Source organism: Diceros bicornis, chromosome 18, assembly GCF_020826845.1.
Source record: "Diceros bicornis minor isolate mBicDic1 chromosome 18, mDicBic1.mat.cur, whole genome shotgun sequence".
NCBI classification, from domain to species: domain Eukaryota; kingdom Metazoa; phylum Chordata; class Mammalia; order Perissodactyla; family Rhinocerotidae; genus Diceros; species Diceros bicornis.
The window spans coordinates 40133350-40154637 of NC_080757.1; the positions used below are offsets into that span (position 1 = coordinate 40133350).

The 21288-nt window shown below is 38.8% G+C and overlaps 2 protein-coding genes and 1 pseudogene across 2 annotated transcripts; all 3 read right to left on the reverse strand.

Moving 5' to 3' along the window:
* Positions 1–1641: 1641 nt before the first annotated feature.
* Positions 1642–4235, reverse strand: LOC131417937 (keratin, type I cytoskeletal 27-like; annotated as a pseudogene).
* Positions 4236–4406: 171 nt separating this feature from the next.
* Positions 4407–10542, reverse strand: LOC131417938 (keratin, type I cytoskeletal 24-like). Its single transcript, XM_058562037.1, has 3 exons — positions 10529–10542; positions 4935–5166; positions 4407–4481 (listed from the first exon to the last, which is right to left on the reverse strand). The coding sequence occupies exons 1-3, from the start codon at positions 10540–10542 to the stop codon at positions 4407–4409; spliced, it is 321 nt and encodes a 106-aa protein (XP_058418020.1).
* A 2738-nt stretch (positions 10543–13280) lies between these two features.
* On the reverse strand, positions 13281–17393 carry LOC131416718 (keratin, type I cytoskeletal 24-like). Its single transcript, XM_058559378.1, has 8 exons — positions 16806–17393; positions 15898–15980; positions 15351–15507; positions 14921–15082; positions 14698–14823; positions 14130–14347; positions 13819–13916; positions 13281–13620 (listed from the first exon to the last, which is right to left on the reverse strand). The coding sequence occupies exons 1-8, from the start codon at positions 17391–17393 to the stop codon at positions 13517–13519; spliced, it is 1536 nt and encodes a 511-aa protein (XP_058415361.1). The 3' UTR covers positions 13281–13516.
* Positions 17394–21288: the final 3895 nt, after the last annotated feature.

Sequence of the window (21288 nt, forward strand, 5' to 3'; positions counted from 1 at the left end):
CTGGAGTTCAGGGTACATGTGCAGGGCAGCCCCTGGTGGTGGTTAGTAGGAAAGAGGAATGGAGAATTAGTAGGTTGGAATCAGATAGCGAAGGGTATTGAGGGCCATGGTGAAGCATGTGTAGGCAATGGGGAGTGAGCAGAGCATGTGTTTGTAAAACATTAGAATGATGTGATCCAAATTTAGACGATGGTTCTGGCATCAGTGTGGTAGGCTGACTGATGGAGGTAGAGACAGGTTGCTAAAAAACCTGCAAAACCAAAACCCAAAAAACAAAACATAGTAGCTTTCCAACTTTTCTCACTCCAACTCACAAGAAGAAATATATTTTATACCATTACTTCAGTACACAACAAGCACACATTTATAATTAAAACAAAACTTTTGTAAAATAATATTTACTATTTGTAGATAAAATGTACTTTGGTATTTCCTATTCCATTCCATTTAAAAATGCAATTGTGACCCAATATTTCTAAAGATTTACTAATAGGTTACAGCCACAGTTTGAAAAACAATCTTAAACTAATCTACAAGTTTAAATCTGGTTTCATCACGTTTTTGTCTTCCATTAAGCATCTTACTTTATTTATTTAGTCTATCTCCTTTCCTTCTTTACTTCCGTTGACCTTTCAAAGTAAACATACATAAAAATGTCTTCCCATGTTTTGAGTTGAACAATGTTAGAAGGAAACCACTTAAATGTGATGTAGCAAAAACTTCTAAGACATTTATTATTTATATAGGTGTACATACATTTCACAGAAAAAATTACAGTACTATTTTAATAAATGTCTCAGTGAAACTATTCTACAATTAGAGCCTTGGTTTGATATGACTTTGCTTAATAAAAGTGATAAAGTTATATAAAAACACAACTCTTTTGGACCTCGAATATACCGTTCCTCTGAAGAAAATGAAATAGAATAACGGAAAATCTTTCTTGTAGAACTTACCCTTGATTTTATTTCCTCTTTTTGACCCAGTTTCAAACTCATGACCGAAAAGAAAAATAGAACATCTTATACTCTTGTTTTGATTGTTTTGGGTAGTCATAAAAATTATAACATCCAGGACCGTTTTGAAAAGCTCCAAGTTGGAGTCATTGAACTTTAGCTTTTTGTACTTTTCATTCATTCTGTTTTTGAATTACACCACCCCAAATGACTATTAAGCACGTAACATGTTGGCTATGATGGGCTTGTGCTCTGAGGAGGGAGGCTCAGTAGAGCCACAGCGCCGCCCTGAATTTCAGTTCAGTTGAGCAAACACTTGTGGCGTGCCTTCTGTAGGGTGGTAATGCATGGGACTAGGGGGCTGGGTTCATAAATCGAGGCCTCGGTCATCACCTTCATGGAGCTGGTAAGGGGGTGGTTGGAAACTGTACTTCCACGATGGGTCTTGTGAAGGTTTGTCCAACCCTTGTAGTTTAACCTCCTTGCGTTTAGTTGGGAATGTAAATAGGAGCAACCTGATACCTGTACTTGCCCCCAGCCCCACCTGCTCCCTTCTTCACCCAACTCGCAGCTTCTCACGTACCAGCACTGCCCCTCGAGCAGGCCATGGTAGGTCTCAATTTCATTCTCCAGGCATGTCTTGATGTCCAGGAGCTGCTGGTAGCCTGTGCTCCGGCTCTCTGTCTCACTGCGGACTTGGAGGAGCTGGGTCTACAAGCTGAGTCTTGTAGTCGGCCTCTGATTCTGTCAGCTTGGCTTCCAGGGATGTTTTCTGTGGGTGTAGTGAAGTGTGAAGTTTGCCCAAGAGAAAAGGTGAAACAAAGAGTTATTTAGGTAAATTAGTATCAGAAAGTGTTCCTATTCACTTTGCAAGAAAGGAGACAGTACACGGACATTTTCTCTCTTCTAATCCCTCTCTTTCAAGACAGATAATCTTTTCCACTTGGACACCATGTTCTAAGGGGGAGAGGTTTGAGATTTCATGGGAAGGAGGGAACCTCACCCTGTGTCTTTTGGACCAAGCGGAGCATTTTGTCCCATGGTGAGCATGTGCTCTCATGGAGTAGGAAGATGCTGTTTTCCTGTGGTACAGGGGTAATTTGCCCTCCCGCATATGGCAATGTTTGGAGAAGTTTTGGTTGTCACAACTGGTGGGGGGATGCTACTGGCGTCTAGTGGATAAAGACCATGGATGCTGCTAAACATCCTACAACCCACAAGACAGCCACCCACCCTCCCCGAAGAATTATCCAGCCCCTCTGTCTACAGTGCCAAGGCCGATCACCCTACCTTAGAACCTGCCATCGGATGCAAGGCATTACAAAAGTTTCAGAAAACTCCTTGAATTAGGGTAAATCTAGATCTCATTTTAATTCACAATAACATTTATTTTGCCACCTTGACAATTTTCTGATTTTTAAAAAGATTTAGTTGCGTAAAGTCATAGATTTTACAACCAGAAGTTACCTTAAGGATCGCCAACTCCCTTGTTTTACAGATAAAGGAAAAAGGAGGCCTAGAGATGGATACTTTTAGAAGAATGACTTATCTAAGGTTACACACTGAGTTTGGAAACAGCCTGGGACTGGGGTCCAGGTCTACCAGGTCAATGAAAACATAGAAACTTGCCAATGCATTATTAGTTTCATAAAAGCTTCCCTATGGTGAAAGTGTACTTCCCAGAAGACAGAAATGCCACCGCTATCCTGGTTCCTATCTCACTTTTCCTGAAACATTGGACACTTAATAAGTGCTTATCATGAACAATTTTGTCTTTTGAAGTAGAAGTGAAAATTTGTTTAAAAAGCAAAACATTGTTATTCAAGTTTAAGAGTATTAAGTCTTAATTAAAACACAACATAAATACTCCTTGGTATTGAATCTAATCCTAGCTGATCTAAACGAAGGCATTTTATCTAGATGAACTCTCTCAAGCATTCAGACAGGAACCCTGCCTTACCACCTACGTGGAGATGGAAACAAGTGACCTCATTCTGAATGAGCCGGCCCAGCGTTTCCCTAACAGCCATCTCAGGTTGACATTTGTAGTGTCTCAGCTAATTCAGGAGCTGTAGTATTTGCAGAATAGGGTCTGATATGTGCAATTAATAATTTTGCTTCCAGATGTTTTGCCTACATTAAATGGAAATGTTCCTGTCTGAGTTACTAATTGGAGAAGTCCAAGATCTTGGATTTTTCTTAAGAGCCTTTAAAAATAAACCTCATTAGAGAATATAATACTGTATTTTGGAAACATGTTGTGGAGGTGAAATCATGAAATTATCTGTGTGGACAAATTGGTTTTTGGCATATCCACCCAGGGGGAGATTTTTACATACCAGGGCTCCTGCAGACTGTAGTTCAATCTCCAGAGCCTGAAAAGTCCACTTCAGTTCATTCTTCTCAGTCTTAGCAGAATCGGATGCATCAGCAGCGGCGGCAATCTGCTGTAGTAGCGCTCTGCTCTGAAATACGGTAACAAAAGTCATTTATCAGTGAAGGGAAGTCGTCCTCATTTCCTGACCTTGACTGTGTTTTTAGTTTACCTTGTTGTTGAACCTAATTTCAGCGTCCTGGCGATTCTGCTGGGTCATGGCTTCATAGTGAGCTCTCGCGTCATTGAGAAGCTCAGGTAGATCAGCTCCAGGTGCACCGTCCCTCTCTGCGTGCCCGTCAGAGGCTGCAACAGCTGGCTGGCCTTTCATTTCCTGAATTGGAAACAACCATAAAAAAATTCAACCATACTGGCAGTAGAAGTCACTTCATTTATTAGTTTTCCTTAACCTCATCATTAAAGGGGAATTGAAGACAAGAATTAAGGAAGAAAGAGGCAAGTTACGCTTCAGTCTATGGGCACGCACATCTTCATGGTTCTTCTTGAGATAAACTAACTCCTCTGCCAGAGTTTCAATCTGCATTTCCAGATCGGTGTTGGACAAAGTCAGGCCACCCAGGACTTTGTGCAGGCCATTGATGTCAGCCTCGACACTCTGTCACGGGGCCAGTTCAGCCTCATACCTGGAAAAAGTTTCAAATGTGTTCAGTGGTCATTAGGTTTATGTTTATACTCTAAACAATCCAGAAATGCTAAGCTTCAGTTCAATATTTGCTGTAAGTATAATTTGCTATTAACATTTCACATTTTTTTTTGGTACCATGGCACTGCATATAAAATGCTGAAAGCTTTGGGGAAGAACCCTCCCAGCATTTTTATTTCTTAGGACTCAGTTGACACATCTTATTTCCCTCTTGCTTGTTGAAGGCCTTGTACACACACATTAAGGAGGGAGTTAAATTAAAGAATCTTCAGAAACATATAATGGCACTTTTTAGTAACCTCATTTAAAACACACCTAATACATAAAAGTTCTTACTTAGGAAACATAAATTAGGTGGTGATTCTTCATTTGAACACAGAATCACTATAACGTCCTTGTAAATAATGGCCTTCTATAGTGTATTAGCTAGCTTCATGTTGTCAGTCTGTAGCATGAGGCTGGTGTTTTTAGTGGTTGCCTCCGATAACTGGAAAAGCAGGACACAAAAGGTTGTTTGTTACACTCACATTCTGAACTTCTATACACTGATATTCAGCAATGCCAATTTCAGGGTCTTCAAAGAAATTTTATATGTATATGGTTCTTTAATGACAAATACATTAAATAATTATCTAAATATTTCTTTATAGCATTTATATATTTTTTGAGAATAAAATAAGCACACGCAATTTATTTGGTTTAATTTTATTTAAATATTTTGGAAACATTTTTATAATTCTGTCCATCAAATGAACTATATAAAAGTAAGCAAATTAGAAAAAATTTAACATAGCTATGAGGTATATTCTGTTGCCTATTGAATATCTTAATCTGGTTAAATTGAGAAAAGTACAGGTATAAGTGTAAGATGTTCCCAATCTTTTAATATTTTGTCATTTTTAGTGTAGTTCTTTTGTCCATCAGTAGCAAAATTTCTTACCTGGTTTTTAAGTTCCTCAATTATCTGGTAATACTTCTTGTGGTCCTGTTTTTCTCCTTGATCATTAGCTCCAGGTCCAAATTTCTCATACCAGGCTTTGATTTTATATTCAAGTGCGCTGTTTGCCTGCTCCAGAGTGCCCACCTTATCTGCGAGACGGTCATTCAGGTTTTGCATCGTATCCTTCTCGTTACCAGAGAGCAGGCGGTTCTTACCTCCTCCCAAGTTGGCACTCCCAAAGTTGGTGGAAAAATCTCCCCCTGAGCAGCCTCTTAAGCCATATTTTCTCCCATCAATTCTTCCTGTCCCATGACCAGAATCTAATTGCCATAGACTTGATTTTTGAGCAAAGTGTGACATGATGAAAGGCATTCGACCCTGCTAAGCCCAACACCTCCAGGAGAGTGTTAAGAGTTATCAATTAGTAACTCCTTTTATAGCTGATAAAGTGGGTGTTTCATCTCTGATAGAATCTCCTTAAGGATTTTTAATGACATCTGTAATACTAAATTATCATTTTGTTAATTATTTGTTAAACTCCATAGAATGTCTTATTTATTTAAAGGCACAGAAAATGCCTTCAGGTATTTATTATCTCACATTGGAGAAATGAAGCAGATAATATTTATATGATATCAGCCTAGTTAAACTTGTATTTTCCCTTACAGAATTTCTGCCGTCACGCGTTTTTTTTTTTTTGTGAGGAAAATCAGCCCTGAGCTAACATCCGTGCTAATCCTCCTCTTTTTGCTGAGGAAGACCGGCTCTGAGCTAACATCTACTGCCAATCCTCCTCTGTTTTTTCCCCCAAAGCCCCAGTAGATAGTTGTAGGTCATAGCTGCACATCCTTCTAGTTGCTGTATGTGGGACGTGGCCTCAGCATGGCGGCACAAGCAGTGCCTTGGTGCACGCCCGGGATCTGAACCCGGGCCGCCAGCAGCGGAGCATGCTCACTTAACCGCTAAGCCACAGGACCGGCCCCCTCACGAGGTTTTTATCACTATGCTTAAACACTTTTTTTTCCTTTGGAATTATATGATAAATATGCTATCTTTTCAGATGAAGCTATTTGAAATCATTTTTAGGGATTTCTGGTGAAGTAACAGAAAGTGGCAGATCCTTAGCTTATGTATCCTGTACATTAAATAATAAAATGTAGGAAGAGAAAATGATCAGATTCATTTTAATATTCTTCTGTTATTTTTTTCCTGAATTTTGTCAATTGTAAGAAAATAAAATTTTAAGTTTTAAATTTCTTCAAAGCCTGGCTTGGACTTTCAAAGTGACTAATAAATAGTATCTAATTTTATATGCATATTTCATGAAAGTATAAGACCCCCAAAAAGTTAAAAAGAAATGGAAGAACTGATACAATGTAGTTTTGAGTTAGTCTTAAACAGCAAACTTGTCAGTTTCTCCCGGTTTTTGTAAACCTTTGCAGTGGCGGCCCCTTCCTTGCTCCTTTTGCAGTTAAATCAACAGATCCAGATCCCGAATTCTAGCAGAAATCCTAAACTTGGAGATAACAACCATTGCATGCTGCACTTTCCCTCCCCCAAATTCCTTATTATCATGGGGCAGCCCTTTCCCCTCATTATTTCCATAGTACCAAATGTATTTTTCTTCATAATGTGTGTTGTCTGAGGCAGTGAAATAAACCCACAGGTTGATGGAGGATCGATCTATCATCTATCTATCTATCTATCTATCTATCTATCTATCTATCTATCTATCTATCTTTAACAAAGCTGTCGCGCTAGAAAGACAATATTTTTTTGGTAAATAAACTTGGTGTCACTTGATCTTCTTTCTCTGCATGGCCTTTGCTTCATTTCATTTAAGGGGGGTCTGAGCCTGTTCCAGTGTCTTCAAACACCCTACTTAAATAAACATTTCTTAAAATGGAAACAATTTAACATGGAATAAAATACTGACCCAGCGCACTTAGGAAACATACATGTCAAGCTGATATTTGTTATTGGCAAGTGTGGGGTTATTGGTGTGATTCTACTTTCATATTAGATTTTTGTTGTTACTTTTTTTCTAAATGACACAAAACATATTTAATATGTTGAATAAGAGAATTGAAAATATATTAAAAAAAATTCCAGGCTGAAATGATGACCCTAAATAAGTAAGATTTTGTAAAATAAGTAGAATTAAAAAAATGAAGTACTACGAGGTAAAAACACAAAAGAGAACAAAACATCAGGTGAAGGATAAAGTTTCTCTGCGAAAGTTCCCGCTCAACAGAGTTGTGAATATGCTGTGGCTGCTAAAGTTAGACTATATTAAAAGATTTACAAAGCCCAGGGGCCATCCTCCCACTGTTCTTGACCCTTGTGTTTAATTCTGGGTGCCATATTTTAGGAGCACTGTTTAATTGCAAATATGTCCATTATATCCAAAACATATGGTCCAGATAATGAAGAGTATGGAAACAATGTCAGATGAGGCATGACTAAAGAGATTGGGATTTTTGTTCAGAAAAGAGAAGACAACGGCCATTTAAAAATAGCTCCAAAGGCCTAAACTAGGATCACAGTGCTGGAAGTTACACAAGGAAACAGATTTGGCTCAATGCAAGGAAAACATTTCTAACATTTCACTTGTTCTTAAATGGAATGGGTTGTTTTACCAAGTCGTGAACTTTTCAACATCTGGGCACTTTCAACCAGAGGCTGGAAGCCTAGAATAGTCTTTCAGGAAGAATTTCTTTTCTGGGTAGGAGGTTGGAATAAAAATCACCACCCAACTCTTTAAAATTCTGTGATTTTTATGTTGCTATGATTGTGATGGAAATCACAAGCACTAATATTGGATCTTCACGGAAACTTTCGGGTGTGGACCACCCAGTGGGGAAAGCAAAATTACCTCATCTTGAAGTGGTGCAATGAAGCCCGTGTTTGCATAAAAACTGTCATGGAGATTTAAAAATCTGACTTCTTGGTCTTAGGCAAACCAATAAAAAATCATTTGAAGTAATTTATTTTACAGACAGCTGAAGGCAATGAGTATTGCTAAAGCAATGTGTGTTTCTAATGATTAGGGTGTAGGAATTAATTGACAGATGTTGTGATGGTATGAAAATCTCTTTCCACAAGGTCAATAAATTCCAGGCATTAATAATCTCAGTTTTGAACTGCACCAATAGAGGTTTTTCAAGAATAAGAGAGGATGCTTTGAAACCAATTGCATTTCTCAAAATCCATGTATCGGTTTTTTTACAAAGTCCTTTGCAGAAGATCTCACCATCTTACTATAAAAATTTTAGAACGGCTCTTGCTTAGATGGCATATCATATGTACTTTTTGTGCATAAAAATTTCCTTTTCAATGAACTATTTGCCTCGCCTGTCTTACCTCCCAACTTTGCTGCCACTTCGAGATTATGAAGCTCATTCCAGGGTGCCGCACTTGACTTTGCCAGAACACAGCTCCTGTCCCACATAGAAAGCTGGTCTTCCCCTGGTTTTGCCCTCTACTCGAAATCCAGCTTCAATTTTAATGGCCAAAGAGGCATTGGTATCCTGCTTTCTATTCTGAGCTCAGGCCAAGGGGCATCTTCCTTAGCTCTTCTGGTCTCCAACTTCAACCACTTCCTCCTCTCTATGTAGACAGAAAACTGTTCTGGAAATTTTAAAGCTTGCTTGTTTCTTTCAGGTGGAGAAGAAGCAGTTGTGGAAAAATGGAAATATACATAGCACTTCTCTGGGTACCTTTTATAGAATGAGACTCCTTTGTGAGTCTAATATATGAGACTGTAGCACTTGGTTTACGTTGCTAGAGTGGAAAGTACCCAGCTCTTGGGATTAGGAAGACAGGGCTTTGAGTTCTAATTCTTTCCCTTATTTGCCCTGTGACTTTGCATAAGTGATTTGACCTCTCCAAGCTTCGTTTTCTTCATCCGTAAAACAAAAACAGTAATATCTACATCATAGAGTTTGAGAATTAAGTGAAATAAAGCCTATAGATACAAGGTATTTATACACATAATAAGTGCTTATGAAATGTAAATTTCTCTTCTCCTCCTAATTCGTCTCCTCCCCCATTTTTTGGCTTATAAAAACCTCAATTTAGACTAATTATAGACTTATTAATTTATTCTAATGCTTTTACATCACAAGTGGACCACATTCAGGTATACTTTTTCTAAATAATTTTTAAATGCAAAAGCAACACCTACTTATAGACCAAGTCAAGCAATTGACAGATGTATTAAGAACAAGTGCTCATTCTTCTTCCCCTGCCTACCAGTTCCTTACCAGCTCCCACCAGGTAATAGCTGCTAACCTTTCGATGTGGGTACGTTTTTCTATGCTCATACAAATATATATGGGTTTTCTCCTCTCTCCCTTTAGAATTTTTGTTTATACAAAAGTATTATATTATATGCATTTTGCTTTTTTCAGTTAAAAAAATGTCATAGATATATTCCCAGGTTAATATATGAAGATTTAATGCGTTCTTTTTAATGGCTACATCGTATTCCATTGTCTGGATGCACATAGTTTATTCAATCATTTCTTTCTTTTTTTTTTTTTTGTGAGGAAGATCAGCCCTGAGCTAACATCTATTGCCAATCCTCCTCCTTTCTTTTTTTCCCCTTTTTCTCCCCAAAGCCCCAGTAGATAGTTGTATGTGATAGTTGGACATCCCTTTAATTGCTGTATGTGGGATGCCGCCTCAGCATGGCCGGAGAAGCAGTGCGTCGGTGTGTGCCTGGGATCGGAACCTGGGCGGGCCATAGCAGAGTGCGCGCACTAAACTGCTAAGCCACAGGGCCGGCCCCATCAATCACTTCTTTACTGATAGACAGTCAAGCTGTTTCTGTACTTTCGTTCTTTTAGAAAACACTGCAACAAACCCCCTTGCACATACCAAACCTCTGGATCTAAGGGTATTAAGGAATCTGACAGGTCTTAGTTGTTGTCCCATTATGAGAAATGATTGGTCACAGATAATTCCTCTCCCCATGATCATGATATTTATAGCTTCCCAAAGTGACCTTGTTCTGGTAATGATTTAGAATATTCCATATTATAACGTGTTGTCTTTGGCTGTTGCAGTTTCTTGAAAACAGTTTCCAGAACTTTGGACAAGTTTGTGGCAGGTAGGTTGGAAGACAGTCCTTGTCTTTGAAATGTCGGTGTCCCTCCCAGCTGATAGCCAGTCAGTGTTTCTGGATTGAGCTTTGATATCTTCCCTGCTCTCCCACCTCTGGGTGGCTCCTGCGTCCATTTTGAGAGAGAGAATGAAATTCTCCTCAGAGTTGTGAGTGACTTTCTGGCAAGTTTATGTGGAAGTCAATGTAAATTTTTCTATTGTAATTTATAGATGTACATTTGTAGGATATTATAACAATGTTTTTTGCAATCTTTTCTTTTTCTTTTTAAAAGATAGCTATGGCAATAAGACTTTTATACTTGTAATTTGTTTTGCTACTCTGTAGACCTTTTGAACACTACCCAGATCTATGGTGTCATTAAGAGGAAAGCTGGATGGGCCAGCCCCAGTGGCCTAGTGGTTAAGTTTGGTGTGCTCTGCTTTGGCGGCCCAGGTTTGGTTCCTGGGTGCGGACGTACATCACTTACCTGTCAGTGGCCATGCTGTGGCAGTGGCTCACATAGAAAAAGAGGAAGATTGGCAACAGATGTTAGCTCAGGGCAAATCTTTCTCAGCAAAAAAACAAAAAAAAGAAGAAAGCTGGAACCATGTGGTGCACATCCTATTGTAGTTTTGTAACGAGCTCCCATACGCTCTTCTGTTCCTTGTGGTTGGGTCAGCAAAGTAAACACCTTATCACTCCCGTTCTCCAGGAATCTGCATTTTATACATGATAGATCTGTCGTACACTCTGGGGTTGTCCTTTACATGTCATGTAAATACTAACCTTAAAAAAAGGTGGTTGAAGTGTTACCTCAGTATTTGTTCTTTCTACCTTATCATTTCATGTTGACATGTACAACACGTTGACATGTTGACACATTACAAATGAATAAATTGTTTTTAAAAGGGCTTGACCAATATTTCCTTTTCTTCAAGTATCACATTTGAGCCACTGATAATTTTTAAGTGATTTATTACTTGCAGTATTTTGTTACTTGAGGCAGTTGTTTGGAAAATATTACTTGAGCTGCATTTTGGGTAATTCATCACTTTGTTTCTTCTTGTAGGTCTTTTGAACACTAATTCCATGAAGTCATTAGCAAGTTTAGGCTACTTTCCATAGAGCCTCAAATTCTTTGGCTGTTTCCTCTTTTCTGCCCACTATAAATTTTGTTTCTTTTTTCTAATCTCTGTGAGGACAGATGCCATTTCCAGCATCCTCACCATTCTTGTCCTTTGTCCCTTGAGGTCAGAAAGACAGGAACAACTTTATGAACCTCTGGATCAAAAGTCAACAGACGACAATCCATATGCAAGTAGGGACCGGCTCTTCCTTCTTATGGGTAAGTCTACTCTCAGGATAAAGAAATGCATTCCTCTCATTTAAAAGTTAAAGGAGAGTTGAACTTTAGAGTTTCAAAATAAGACATGTGCTTGTGTGGTTTTAAAATAATTTTAGGGCAGGTAATAATGAGTGAACACCCTGTCCTTAACGTTTTATTCAGCACTCTAAATAAATTTCATGATCCAAAATAGTTCAATAGTTTCAGTTTTAAAAATTGAACATACTCTTAACACATTCTACTGCATCTCAGTATGTTGGCACCTATGATCTGGTCTTTTCCACATCTGTTAACAATCATTTAGTACAAATGCTGCATCTGAACACATGCCGAGGAAACACAGAATGAGGATTTTCACTGTAAGATGATTTTCAGAGTAGTCTCATACTGTTGCCTCAACATGACCATAGCCATAAACTTAGGTCCCAGGTAGTACAGGACGAGAAGGCTTGATCTAGGAAGACCCAAGGAGAGAGGCTTTCCCAATGTGGCCATGATGGCCTGAAGTGGGGCGGGGTGGGGTGGGGCTGGAGGGTGCACACAGCTGGTTTCCATTTCTGTCCTTCCACCATTAATCCAGGCTGGATCAGCTGGTTCATATTTCTTAACTTTTCAGCAGAGGAGAAACATCCAAGGTTTAATTTACTGTAATGGTTTGATGGGAAACACATGTTTGACTTAAGACAACGTAGCTCTTTTTCTTTGAGTAGTGGTTTCATGCTTAGGTATTAATTTTATTCTGTGGTTAGCTATTTAAGCAGAAGTCACAGTGTGCCTGTAGGTTCATTCTGCTTTATTCAATGTGCCTAGAAGATGAAAAATTACATTTTTGGTTGTTTTGATTATTAAGATTTGATAGCTCATACAGCTTAGTGGTTTTATATCTGAAGGTACAGTTTACATGAATTACGTTCAGGTTTATCCTTTTGTAATTTTAAATTTGGCTTTTTATGCGAAGTCCTATATTCTTTTCTTGAGGACTGGCTTGTGGGGTTAATTCTCTAATTTGTGATCTGGTCATATTAAATTCCTTGAGTGGGAAAGTCTTTACTCAGCCTGGCTTTGTCCTATGTCTGATTCTTCCTGGGACCCACCCTGTACCACCTCCTACCTTACTTTAACAGGCTTCATTGTCCCAAGCAAGACAAGACAGCCATGTGGACCACTCACAGGGTAAAAGACCTCAGGAATGGAGAGTGGAGAAAGGAAACACCAGCTCGGCTAAGTGACAATTTTTGGCTAGAGGTGTGGCTAGATTTGGCAAGGGAACAAGTATCTGAGCATCTCTTCTCTTTTGGGGCTTTCAAGGTTTCCAGAAATCTGGCACCATATCACATATCCAATCTTACTTCCCCAGACTTGTTATTTTGGCCAGTCTCCTAAATGTCCAGCAAACACGCCGTGTCAGATCCTTGTGGCACTTGTGGTGAATATCGTGGCATCGAGCCCTTCCGCATTAATGCCCTTTATTGTTCGCTGTCTTCTCTGTGTTCAGCTTTCTTGTCTATCTAAAATGTAAGCTTCTTGAAGTAGGAGGCATATCTTATGTGTCTATCTTACGAAATACCCAGTTCAGTGATGGACATAAAAAACTAGGCACCAGTTAGCTATAGACTGATTATTCAAATAGTCTCATCCTTTGTAGGCTAAGCCGTTGGCTATAGTTTTAGGGACACTGAGGTCTAATTTCAGCTATCACTGAGTTCTAATGTGATGTTAAACATGTCCACGTACAAAATGGCTATCATCTTGATTTTCATGAAGAAAGTACTATATAAATAATGAATTAATATTAGTAACATAATAATGCAGCTAGATTATAATAGATAGCTTTTTCATTTCTAGTTAAAATATTGAATTTCTTAAAAAATTTCGGGAATAATGTAGTTAACTTGCAAAAGTAAATTTATTGAAGCATAGAAACAAGTAGAGCCAAGTCATCATTTCAACTTTTTCCAGAGCATTCTAACAAGAAAAGAAGAGGATGCAGAAAAATTGGTTAGTTGTCTATTTCTGAACGGAAACTGTTCCCTAAAGTTATTCAGAAAGATGACTAGATTGATGCGATTTCTTCCTTTGTGTCCTTTACATTTTTTCTCTGAAAGACACTCTTGTCAATTTGGAAATTGCTTATTTAACTTTCACCTCAGAAACACTGCTGACTTGAGATGAGACGACTTTGCCATCCACCACCTCCTCTACGATGGTCTTAGTCACTCTGGTCTTATTTGGATCTGAAAATTGTAGAATCACAGCGTCAGTCTGGAAACTCTCACAGAAACACAGACCAAGAGAAATTCAAGTGCATTCATCAAGTGTGCTCTCTTTGGGTAAAATGGTGTAGACAATAGTATACACTTTTTATATGACAAGCAAAGCATGCCTTTACTTTTAAAGTATAAAATTATCATGAACATTAAAAACATGTCTACCTCTTCCTTGGCCAGAAGAGCTCGCAGATCTTGAGTCACTGGATATCAAATCCCTGGATCCCAAGTTTCTAAAATCACATGCTCCAAAACCAGAACCACTGGAGAAAAAAAGAATTGTTTTCCTTTGTAGTTTGCAAAGGCAGGAGAAACCCTCCATGCAGGGGGCTCTCCATGGTGACGGTAGATGTCTTTTGATCGGATTGTGTCATTGGTTCTTTATAAATACAAATCCAGTCCCCAACTTCCTTTATGGTTTCATAACATAAATACCCCAAACTGTGCAAGTTAGCATGCTCATGACTTTCACTTACCCTCCCTCTCCATCGAGCAGGCGGCGGTAGGTCTCGATCTCCATCTCCAGGCGGGTCTTGATGTCCAGCAGTTGTTCATACTCTGCGTTCTGGCATTCGGTCTCGCCCCGGATCTGGCAGATCTGCTCCTCCAGGCTGCTGACCTTCATCTGGATTTCCGACAGCTGAGCCATGTAGCCAGTTTCTGTGTCGGCCAGGGTCCCTTCCAGGGAGCTTTTCTATGAGAAAAAGCAAATAAAAAATTCATCATGAAAATAAGTCATTAGATGAGTTTTTTAAAAATACAAAATTTTATAAGGTACTAGGAGAAGGACACCTTTACCAAGTTACAACCTATATTGTTATATCACTGCTTCCTTAATTTTTGTTGGCATTACTGTTTTGAAATTAAATCTTTTATGGATAGGGTATATTATCTTTAACTGGAATATTCTGTGCTCTCTTCAACCACAACACAGTCCTCGTTAATATGGCTTTTATTACGTGCCAAGTAGAATATCTTGGCAAAGAAAGAAAACTGAATTGCTTAACTCCCTGTTGGAGATTTTGCAAAGCTCTTTGCACCTACCATGGCCAGTTGGGACTGAAGCTCAATCTCCAGGGCTTGCAGAGTACGTTTCAGTTCTGTTATCTCACTCTTGGCAGAGCTGGCTGCCCCAGCATCAGTAGAGATCTGTGCTTGCAGCGCTGCACTCTAAAGAAAAGTAAAATGCAGTCACTGTGGGCTGATGAAATGAGCGGAAGGGGCTGTGCGTGGCGGCGGGCTCGGCCGTTCAGTGGTGATAATCTACCTGCTTGTTGAACTGCTCCTCGGCGTCCTGGCGATTTTGCTCAGCCAGCTCCTCATACTGCGCCCTCATGTCATTCAGTAACTTGGTCAGGTCGGTTCCTGGGGCGGCATTCATTTCTACAGTCACATCTCCTCCGGAGGCTCCTTGTGTGCTCTTCATTTCCTAGCACGAAGCAAAAAAAAGACCATCGTGATGAAAACAAAACAGCAATGACTTCCTAAAATGTGCATAGCCAACAAAAAGTTGAAAGTAGGACACTGAAGGGAACCCTCCCATCACCAAATTCAGATATAACTTCTCATTATTACTTTTTTTCCTTGTCATAAGACTTGGAAATTCAATACAATTTATTTTATTTTATTTTTATAGAATGGACTTGGGGGAAAATACGTAGGCCAGAGTCGTTGAATCACGTGGAATGTATTCCTACCTCCTCGTGGTTCTTCCTCAGGTAGGCCAGCTCCTCCTTGAGGCTCTCGATCTGCATCTCCAGGTCGGAGCGAGTCATGGTCAGGTCATCCAGGACTTTGCGCAGGCCGTGGATGTCGGCCTCTACGGACTGCCGGAGATACAGCTCGTTCTCATACCTGGAAGGGGCAGCAGTAAGACAGTGCAGTACATTTCAAAGAGTACCATGCCTTCTTACATGTTCGAGAAAAAGTTTTCTTCTCTGCGCTATTTGATAAATAAAGGCTACTAAGTTTTCTCTTAGGAGTTTTTCCCCTATAAAGAAAAATATGAGCCTAACGTTAATTCTATCAATGGTCAATATTTTGTATAACAAAAATTTCATCTTTAATTTACCTCTCTCTTTTCTTGTTGGTGGAATGATGGTTTTTAAAGTTTACTGTTGGAATGTTTGTGAATTTAGGTCTTGATCCCCTAAAAGATTTTTTTTTTAATTCAGAAAGATTAAGCAAATGGATTGAATTTTATCATTCCTACAACATTCGTTTTCAAGTCTTTACTTTTCTTACTTCAGTCTGAAGTCATCAGCAGCCAATCTGGCATTGTCAATCTGCAAGACGACCCCAGCATTTTCAATGGTGGCAGTAATGATCTGGAAAAGGTAATAATAGGGAATAAATCAGGGATGCTTTTTACCTTGTGTCTGCAAGCCCACTCTTGAGGGTAGCTGTCCCCTGAGTTAGCTTTTAAAGGTGAATTGCTTTGAAAACTTGCTTAGTAATGACACCTGTATTGATAATCCTGGAGTATTTGGACTACATTTTTCTGCAAAAATTAACAGTTTGCACGTTTACTGGAATAGGCATGAGGCATTGTTTTATAGAATTCAGTCCTCTGCGTATTTCTGCTGCTTTGGAAGATTAGTTATTCTATAAGCTCTTTCAGAAAATAGTGCGAAACACGAATTTCACTTCGAAAAAAGCTTTTAAAAATATATTTCCTATGCAACAGTGCCTGAACATTTTAGATTCAACCACATTCTCATACAATATTTGCACCAGATTTTCTAGGAAGAAAAATGTCATAAAGACGTTTTAAATCTGGCAAGATGCTAAAATATGTCAACCTGCCAGAATTAATCATGAAATAATTAGATTAAGCTAGTGTTGACTCATTGCCATCACTCTTATACATACATGTTAATTAGCTGCCAAACATTGTATAAATTTTATTCTCATGTAGAAATACTCAAATTGAGATGCAAACAGAAAATTAATAGTTAATGGTTACTTAATGTGGTTGAATGTCATATACAGTACTGTCATAGTTAAAAAATACCAAGTTCCATTTTGCATATACAGCAAGCAAATATGTTTTCAAATAATTCCTTGACTTAAATTCTTCACTGCAGTCCATGATCAGAAGGAAAGCAAAAGATACAGAAATAATAGAAACTCAGCAATGGATAGTGTCTCACCTGATTCCTGAGATCTTCAATTATTGGATAGTATTTGCTATAATCTCTTCCACCATCTCCAGACCCAGACCCAAATCTGTCATACCACTCCTTGATTTTGTTCTCCAGATCAGTGTTGGCCTCCTCCAGGGCTCTGACCTTGTCTAGGTAACTGGCCAGGCGGTCATTGAGGTTCTGCATGGTTTGCTTTTCACCCCCAGAGAAAAGCCCCCAATCGCCAAAACCACCACCCATACCACCACCATAGCTGTAGAAGCCTCCACTAGCACCACCAAATCCAGAACCCCCACCAAATCCAGAACCCCCACCAAATCCAGAACCTCCACCAAATCCAGAACCCCCACCAAAGACAGCTCCAGAGCCTGAAGCTCCTCCAAACCCGCCCCCTACTGAACAGCTACCAAAACCCTGTCCAAAGCCAGATCCCCCACCCAGGCCATAGCGGCTGGTTCCTCCTTGGAAGCCTTGTGCAGAGCCACCCCCTAGACCACATCTGCTTCCACTGCTGAAGCTGCTGCCACCAGCAGACACCTTGACGGAGCTGCCGCCTCCAGCCCTGGAGGAGGAAATGCGAGATGAGCAAGACATGATGATCCTGCAAACGTTTAACTTGTCCAGGCGAATAGAGGTGACAGTGACGAGTATTTGCAGGCTGACTTTTTGGCCCTTATATACACATTTTTAGGGTGTTCCTTTTCTGTGTCACTTCTTAATCCCTGTTACAGTTTTGCTAATCTGCAATTTGATAATTTCTTTTTTGTGAACCCACTCTACTGGCTCTTTCTCTGAAGCTGGGTCAGAGCCTCTGGGCATTTACTATCTCAAGAAAAAAAAATATGGTGGAGCAAAGCAAAACAATTTTTTCAGAATTACAGTTTTAATCTTTCAGAGGTTTTGATGACTGATAATTCTTTCCTGAAAGAGTAATTCTATTAAATTTGCTTCATGATTTCCCCATTGCAGAGCACTTCCCCAGATTAACAAGTGTAATTAAAATACTTAATATGATGAGAATGGAAATTTCCCATCACACTTGTAACTTTTTGTTCGTATTGTTCTCTTAAAGTTGAAATTAGCTTTAGCATCAAGTTAGTTTCAGATTTACTTAATTGTCCTTCTCTATGATTATTTCAATCAGCATATTTCTAAGTTTGTTGAAGTGTGTGATTTTAGGTTATTGTTTTCTTTGTATTTTGAGATCAAATTAGATATTTTCACTCTTAATATGAAAAACTTACTAGTAGTCTTCCATGTTCAAACACAACAAGTACAAAGCTAAGTCATTTTCTCCCAGAACAAAATTTGGCAAAATGGTGTGACTGAACAGATGCTGGTGGAGAAGAGGAAACTTGCAAAGGGATATGCTTAATTGAAACAAGAGAAAGAATGGACAAGGGTGATGGGGAAGGAAGACAGGAAAGGAGAGGAAGGAGCGAAGGAAGAGAAACTGCCACAGAACTGGTGATTTCTGCTCTATTCTTGTAGGTGGTTTATAATTTCTTTGGTGTCTGACAAGAGCACAGGGCTGAAATTGACTTTTGGGTGGTGCCAGATCCACTGGGAGTGGCCTCTCAGGACACTTATTATTGCAAAATGTTTTTTTTTTCTCTAAGCAGTTGAGCCTGGTGGGGCTCACAGTGGCCGTCACCAGGACACTGGCCTAAACAATGATTCTCTACAGGGGAGGTACCCGGACGATTCCGACACGATCTCAGCAACACACTTATTTGAGCAGAGAATGTCTAAGATTGGAAAAGTTTTTAGGCTGATAGTCTTAGCATCAGATCAGAGTTCATTGTGGCTGGTGTGATGCTACAAATCTGCTTTCATTGTGTTGTTGAACTTGAGACTGATAGAATGATACCAATTTCCTTCTTTAGAATCAAATCTTAAGAAATTAAGAGATGATGTTGATTTCATCTGTCTTTGTTTGGCGAAGAGGTTCTGAATCCGCTTCTGATAACCAAAGATATGCCGGAGTCGTCTTGCAGATATCGAAACCTGGAGTTTCCCCAGCCTACTCAGTGCTCATATTTTTCTGTTTTTGTTTAAAAGACATTTAGAAAAGAGGATCTGTATCCACTTCCGATAACTAATGTTATGATTGGGGCCATTTTATAGATACTGAAGTCTAGAATCCTCCCCAGTTCACTTTCTGCTTCCTGTTTTTCTGTCCCTTTGTACTTTAGATTATTTCCATTCGCTTCTGCTAATAGTTTCTCTGGTTTAAAAGTGTGGTTTTTTAAAGAGACGAATGCTGTACGATTCCACTTATATGAGGTACCTGGTGTAGTCAAATTCAGAGACAGAAAATAGAATAGTGGTTGCCAGGGGTGGGGAGAGGGGAAATGGGAGTTTAATGAGTAGAGAGTTTCAGTTTTGTAAGATGAAAAGAGTTTTGGAGATTGGTTGCACAATAATGTGAATGTACTTACTACTGAACTGTACACTTAAAAATGGTTAAGATGGTAACTTTTATGTTATGTTTATTTTACCAAAATTTTTTTAAAAAGTGTATTTTTTAAAAAGTATAGATGCCTTGAAAAATTTTTCTTGGCTTCCTTATTGTTATACTCAAGAAGCTGACTTTTGTCGATTTCCAACTTTCTTTTTTAATCACGGTGTTCTCTGTTAAACTATGTGCTTGCTTTAATCTTTACATTCAGTTATTTGTTATCCAACATTCTGCCTTTTAATTTTGCCTTAGACTGCCTTTGATTGGGACACATAATTAAATAGATGATAATTAACTTTATTTTGTAGCTCCTTATGTTATTGGCTTTTATGTTCTACCTGCATTGTTTTCACTATAGTGGGGTGTTAACTGTTCTCATAACTAGGGTGCCATCTCTCCAAGGGGTACAAGGTGTTTTATAAACTTTAACTCATTAAGCTGAGAGTATTTCTCATGACATCCTTCAAAAGAAGGTAAAAAATGCAGCAACCATTACAGTATGTTGGTTACTGCCTCACCCTTCCCCAGAGCTGTGAAACCAGAGAAGTTTAAGCGCTAATGATTAAATGGCATGCAAACACTGAGATGGGAGGAACAATCATTGGGCTTTTCCTCCCTTTTAAAATTATGAAATATAATCTTTCCATTTTCACAGAGGCTGGCATTTGGCTAAAAGAAGGCTTAAAGAAAGGAAAAATAGCTAAGTGAAAGAAATCTGATGAAACTTAGAAATTTCAGAGCCTAGGTGGAAAGAAAAAGAGAAAATTTAGCAGTATCATGGCCTCTGAATTTTGCCTGGGGTTTGTGGACTTTTTCTTTAGTTGTCATCTGAGTTTTAGTTTTTCATTTTAGCAGCTTTACTTACCCTATGTTTTGGGATATTTGGACACTTGAGTCTCAATTGAGGAAGCTCGTGATAACTGAGGTATTCTCTCTTGTTTCTTATTTTTTAGCTTTCTTCCTGATACAATTTTTAATGCTGACATCTATTTCTTCTTTGTTTTTTAAATTCAGCTTCAAAATTAAGTTCTTTTGAGATGCTTCTCTGATGTTCTATACTTCAGATATGACTACTGGGAAGGGCATTTAATGACTAAAACAGCCATTACTGCCCCAAATTCTTTGCCTAATAAGGCAGTGTATAAGTAAATGTCGAGGTAAATCCACAGGATTTTCTTCTATTTGTCGTATTTCCTTAAATGCATTTTCACGCTTCCTTTCTGTGGATCTATGTGCCTTTTGTTTTAAATGGTCATTTATCAAACAGACTCATCTTGATTCTGTGACTTGCAAACTGTCTAGAACATTGGTGTTTGGTAGATTAAAGGATTTTAATCCCATATATAAATACAATTCTGTTCTTGCCTGAAGTGTTAGAATTTTTTAGTAAACATTAGTCCCCATTGTTTTGAGACATCCCCAAATTTAATACTCACTGTCTTTACATGAAATAATCACTTGTCAAAGGTCACAGATTCGTTCTTGTCATTTTTTTCTTCGGTAAAATGAAAGCCTCAGGAATCTGATGAGGTTCCAGTGAAACAAAATGTTCAGAAATGTCGGCTTCAGGGCCTGGAATCCCGTTGTTGTTCAATATATGGTAGTTTAAAAGCAGCGGACTGAGCCCCAGACATCCGGGTTCCCGGTTCAATGCTCTGCCCTCAGCTATAAGTTGTCTTGAATAGTTTATGAGCAGTTTATTTTTACCTGTAAAGAACCATATAAACTACACTTCATTATAGAATATGACTTTTGTAATAAGTGCAAATGATTTGCAAATTAACCACCAACAGTTTTGTGAGATAGATTATTAGTATTTTAAAAATTTTCAGATTAATGTATTCCTTGTTTTTAGATTAGGAGGAAAACCAAATATTGAAAGATATGGCATATTGCCCCTGATGAGTCTTTAGAGTTAGAATAGAGTGAACTCAAGTCTTCTATCTTCTGTTCATTCTAGAGAATATTCTGTTGTTTGGTTTTCAAATAAAAGCATGGGGTGAGAAGAGCTAAGGGAACTAACTGGGC

Excerpts from the sequence above, each read along its gene's own strand:
- LOC131417938 (XM_058562037.1), bottom strand. Across the intron at positions 4,482-4,934 it reads TTGAGGAACTTAAAAACCAG|TTATCGGAGGCAACCACTAA; the intron begins GTAAGAAATTTT and ends CTGCTTTTCCAG.
- LOC131416718 (XM_058559378.1), bottom strand. The coding sequence starts at position 17,393 with ATGTCTTGCTCATCTCGCATTTCCTCCTCCAGGGCTGGAGGCGGCAGC. Across the intron at positions 15,981-16,805 it reads TTGAAGATCTCAGGAATCAG|ATCATTACTGCCACCATTGA; the intron begins GTGAGACACTAT and ends TACCTTTTCCAG. Across the intron at positions 13,917-14,129 it reads CTGCTCGATGGAGAGGGAGG|TGGTTCTGGTTTTGGAGCAT; the intron begins GTAAGTGAAAGT and ends TTTTTTCTCCAG.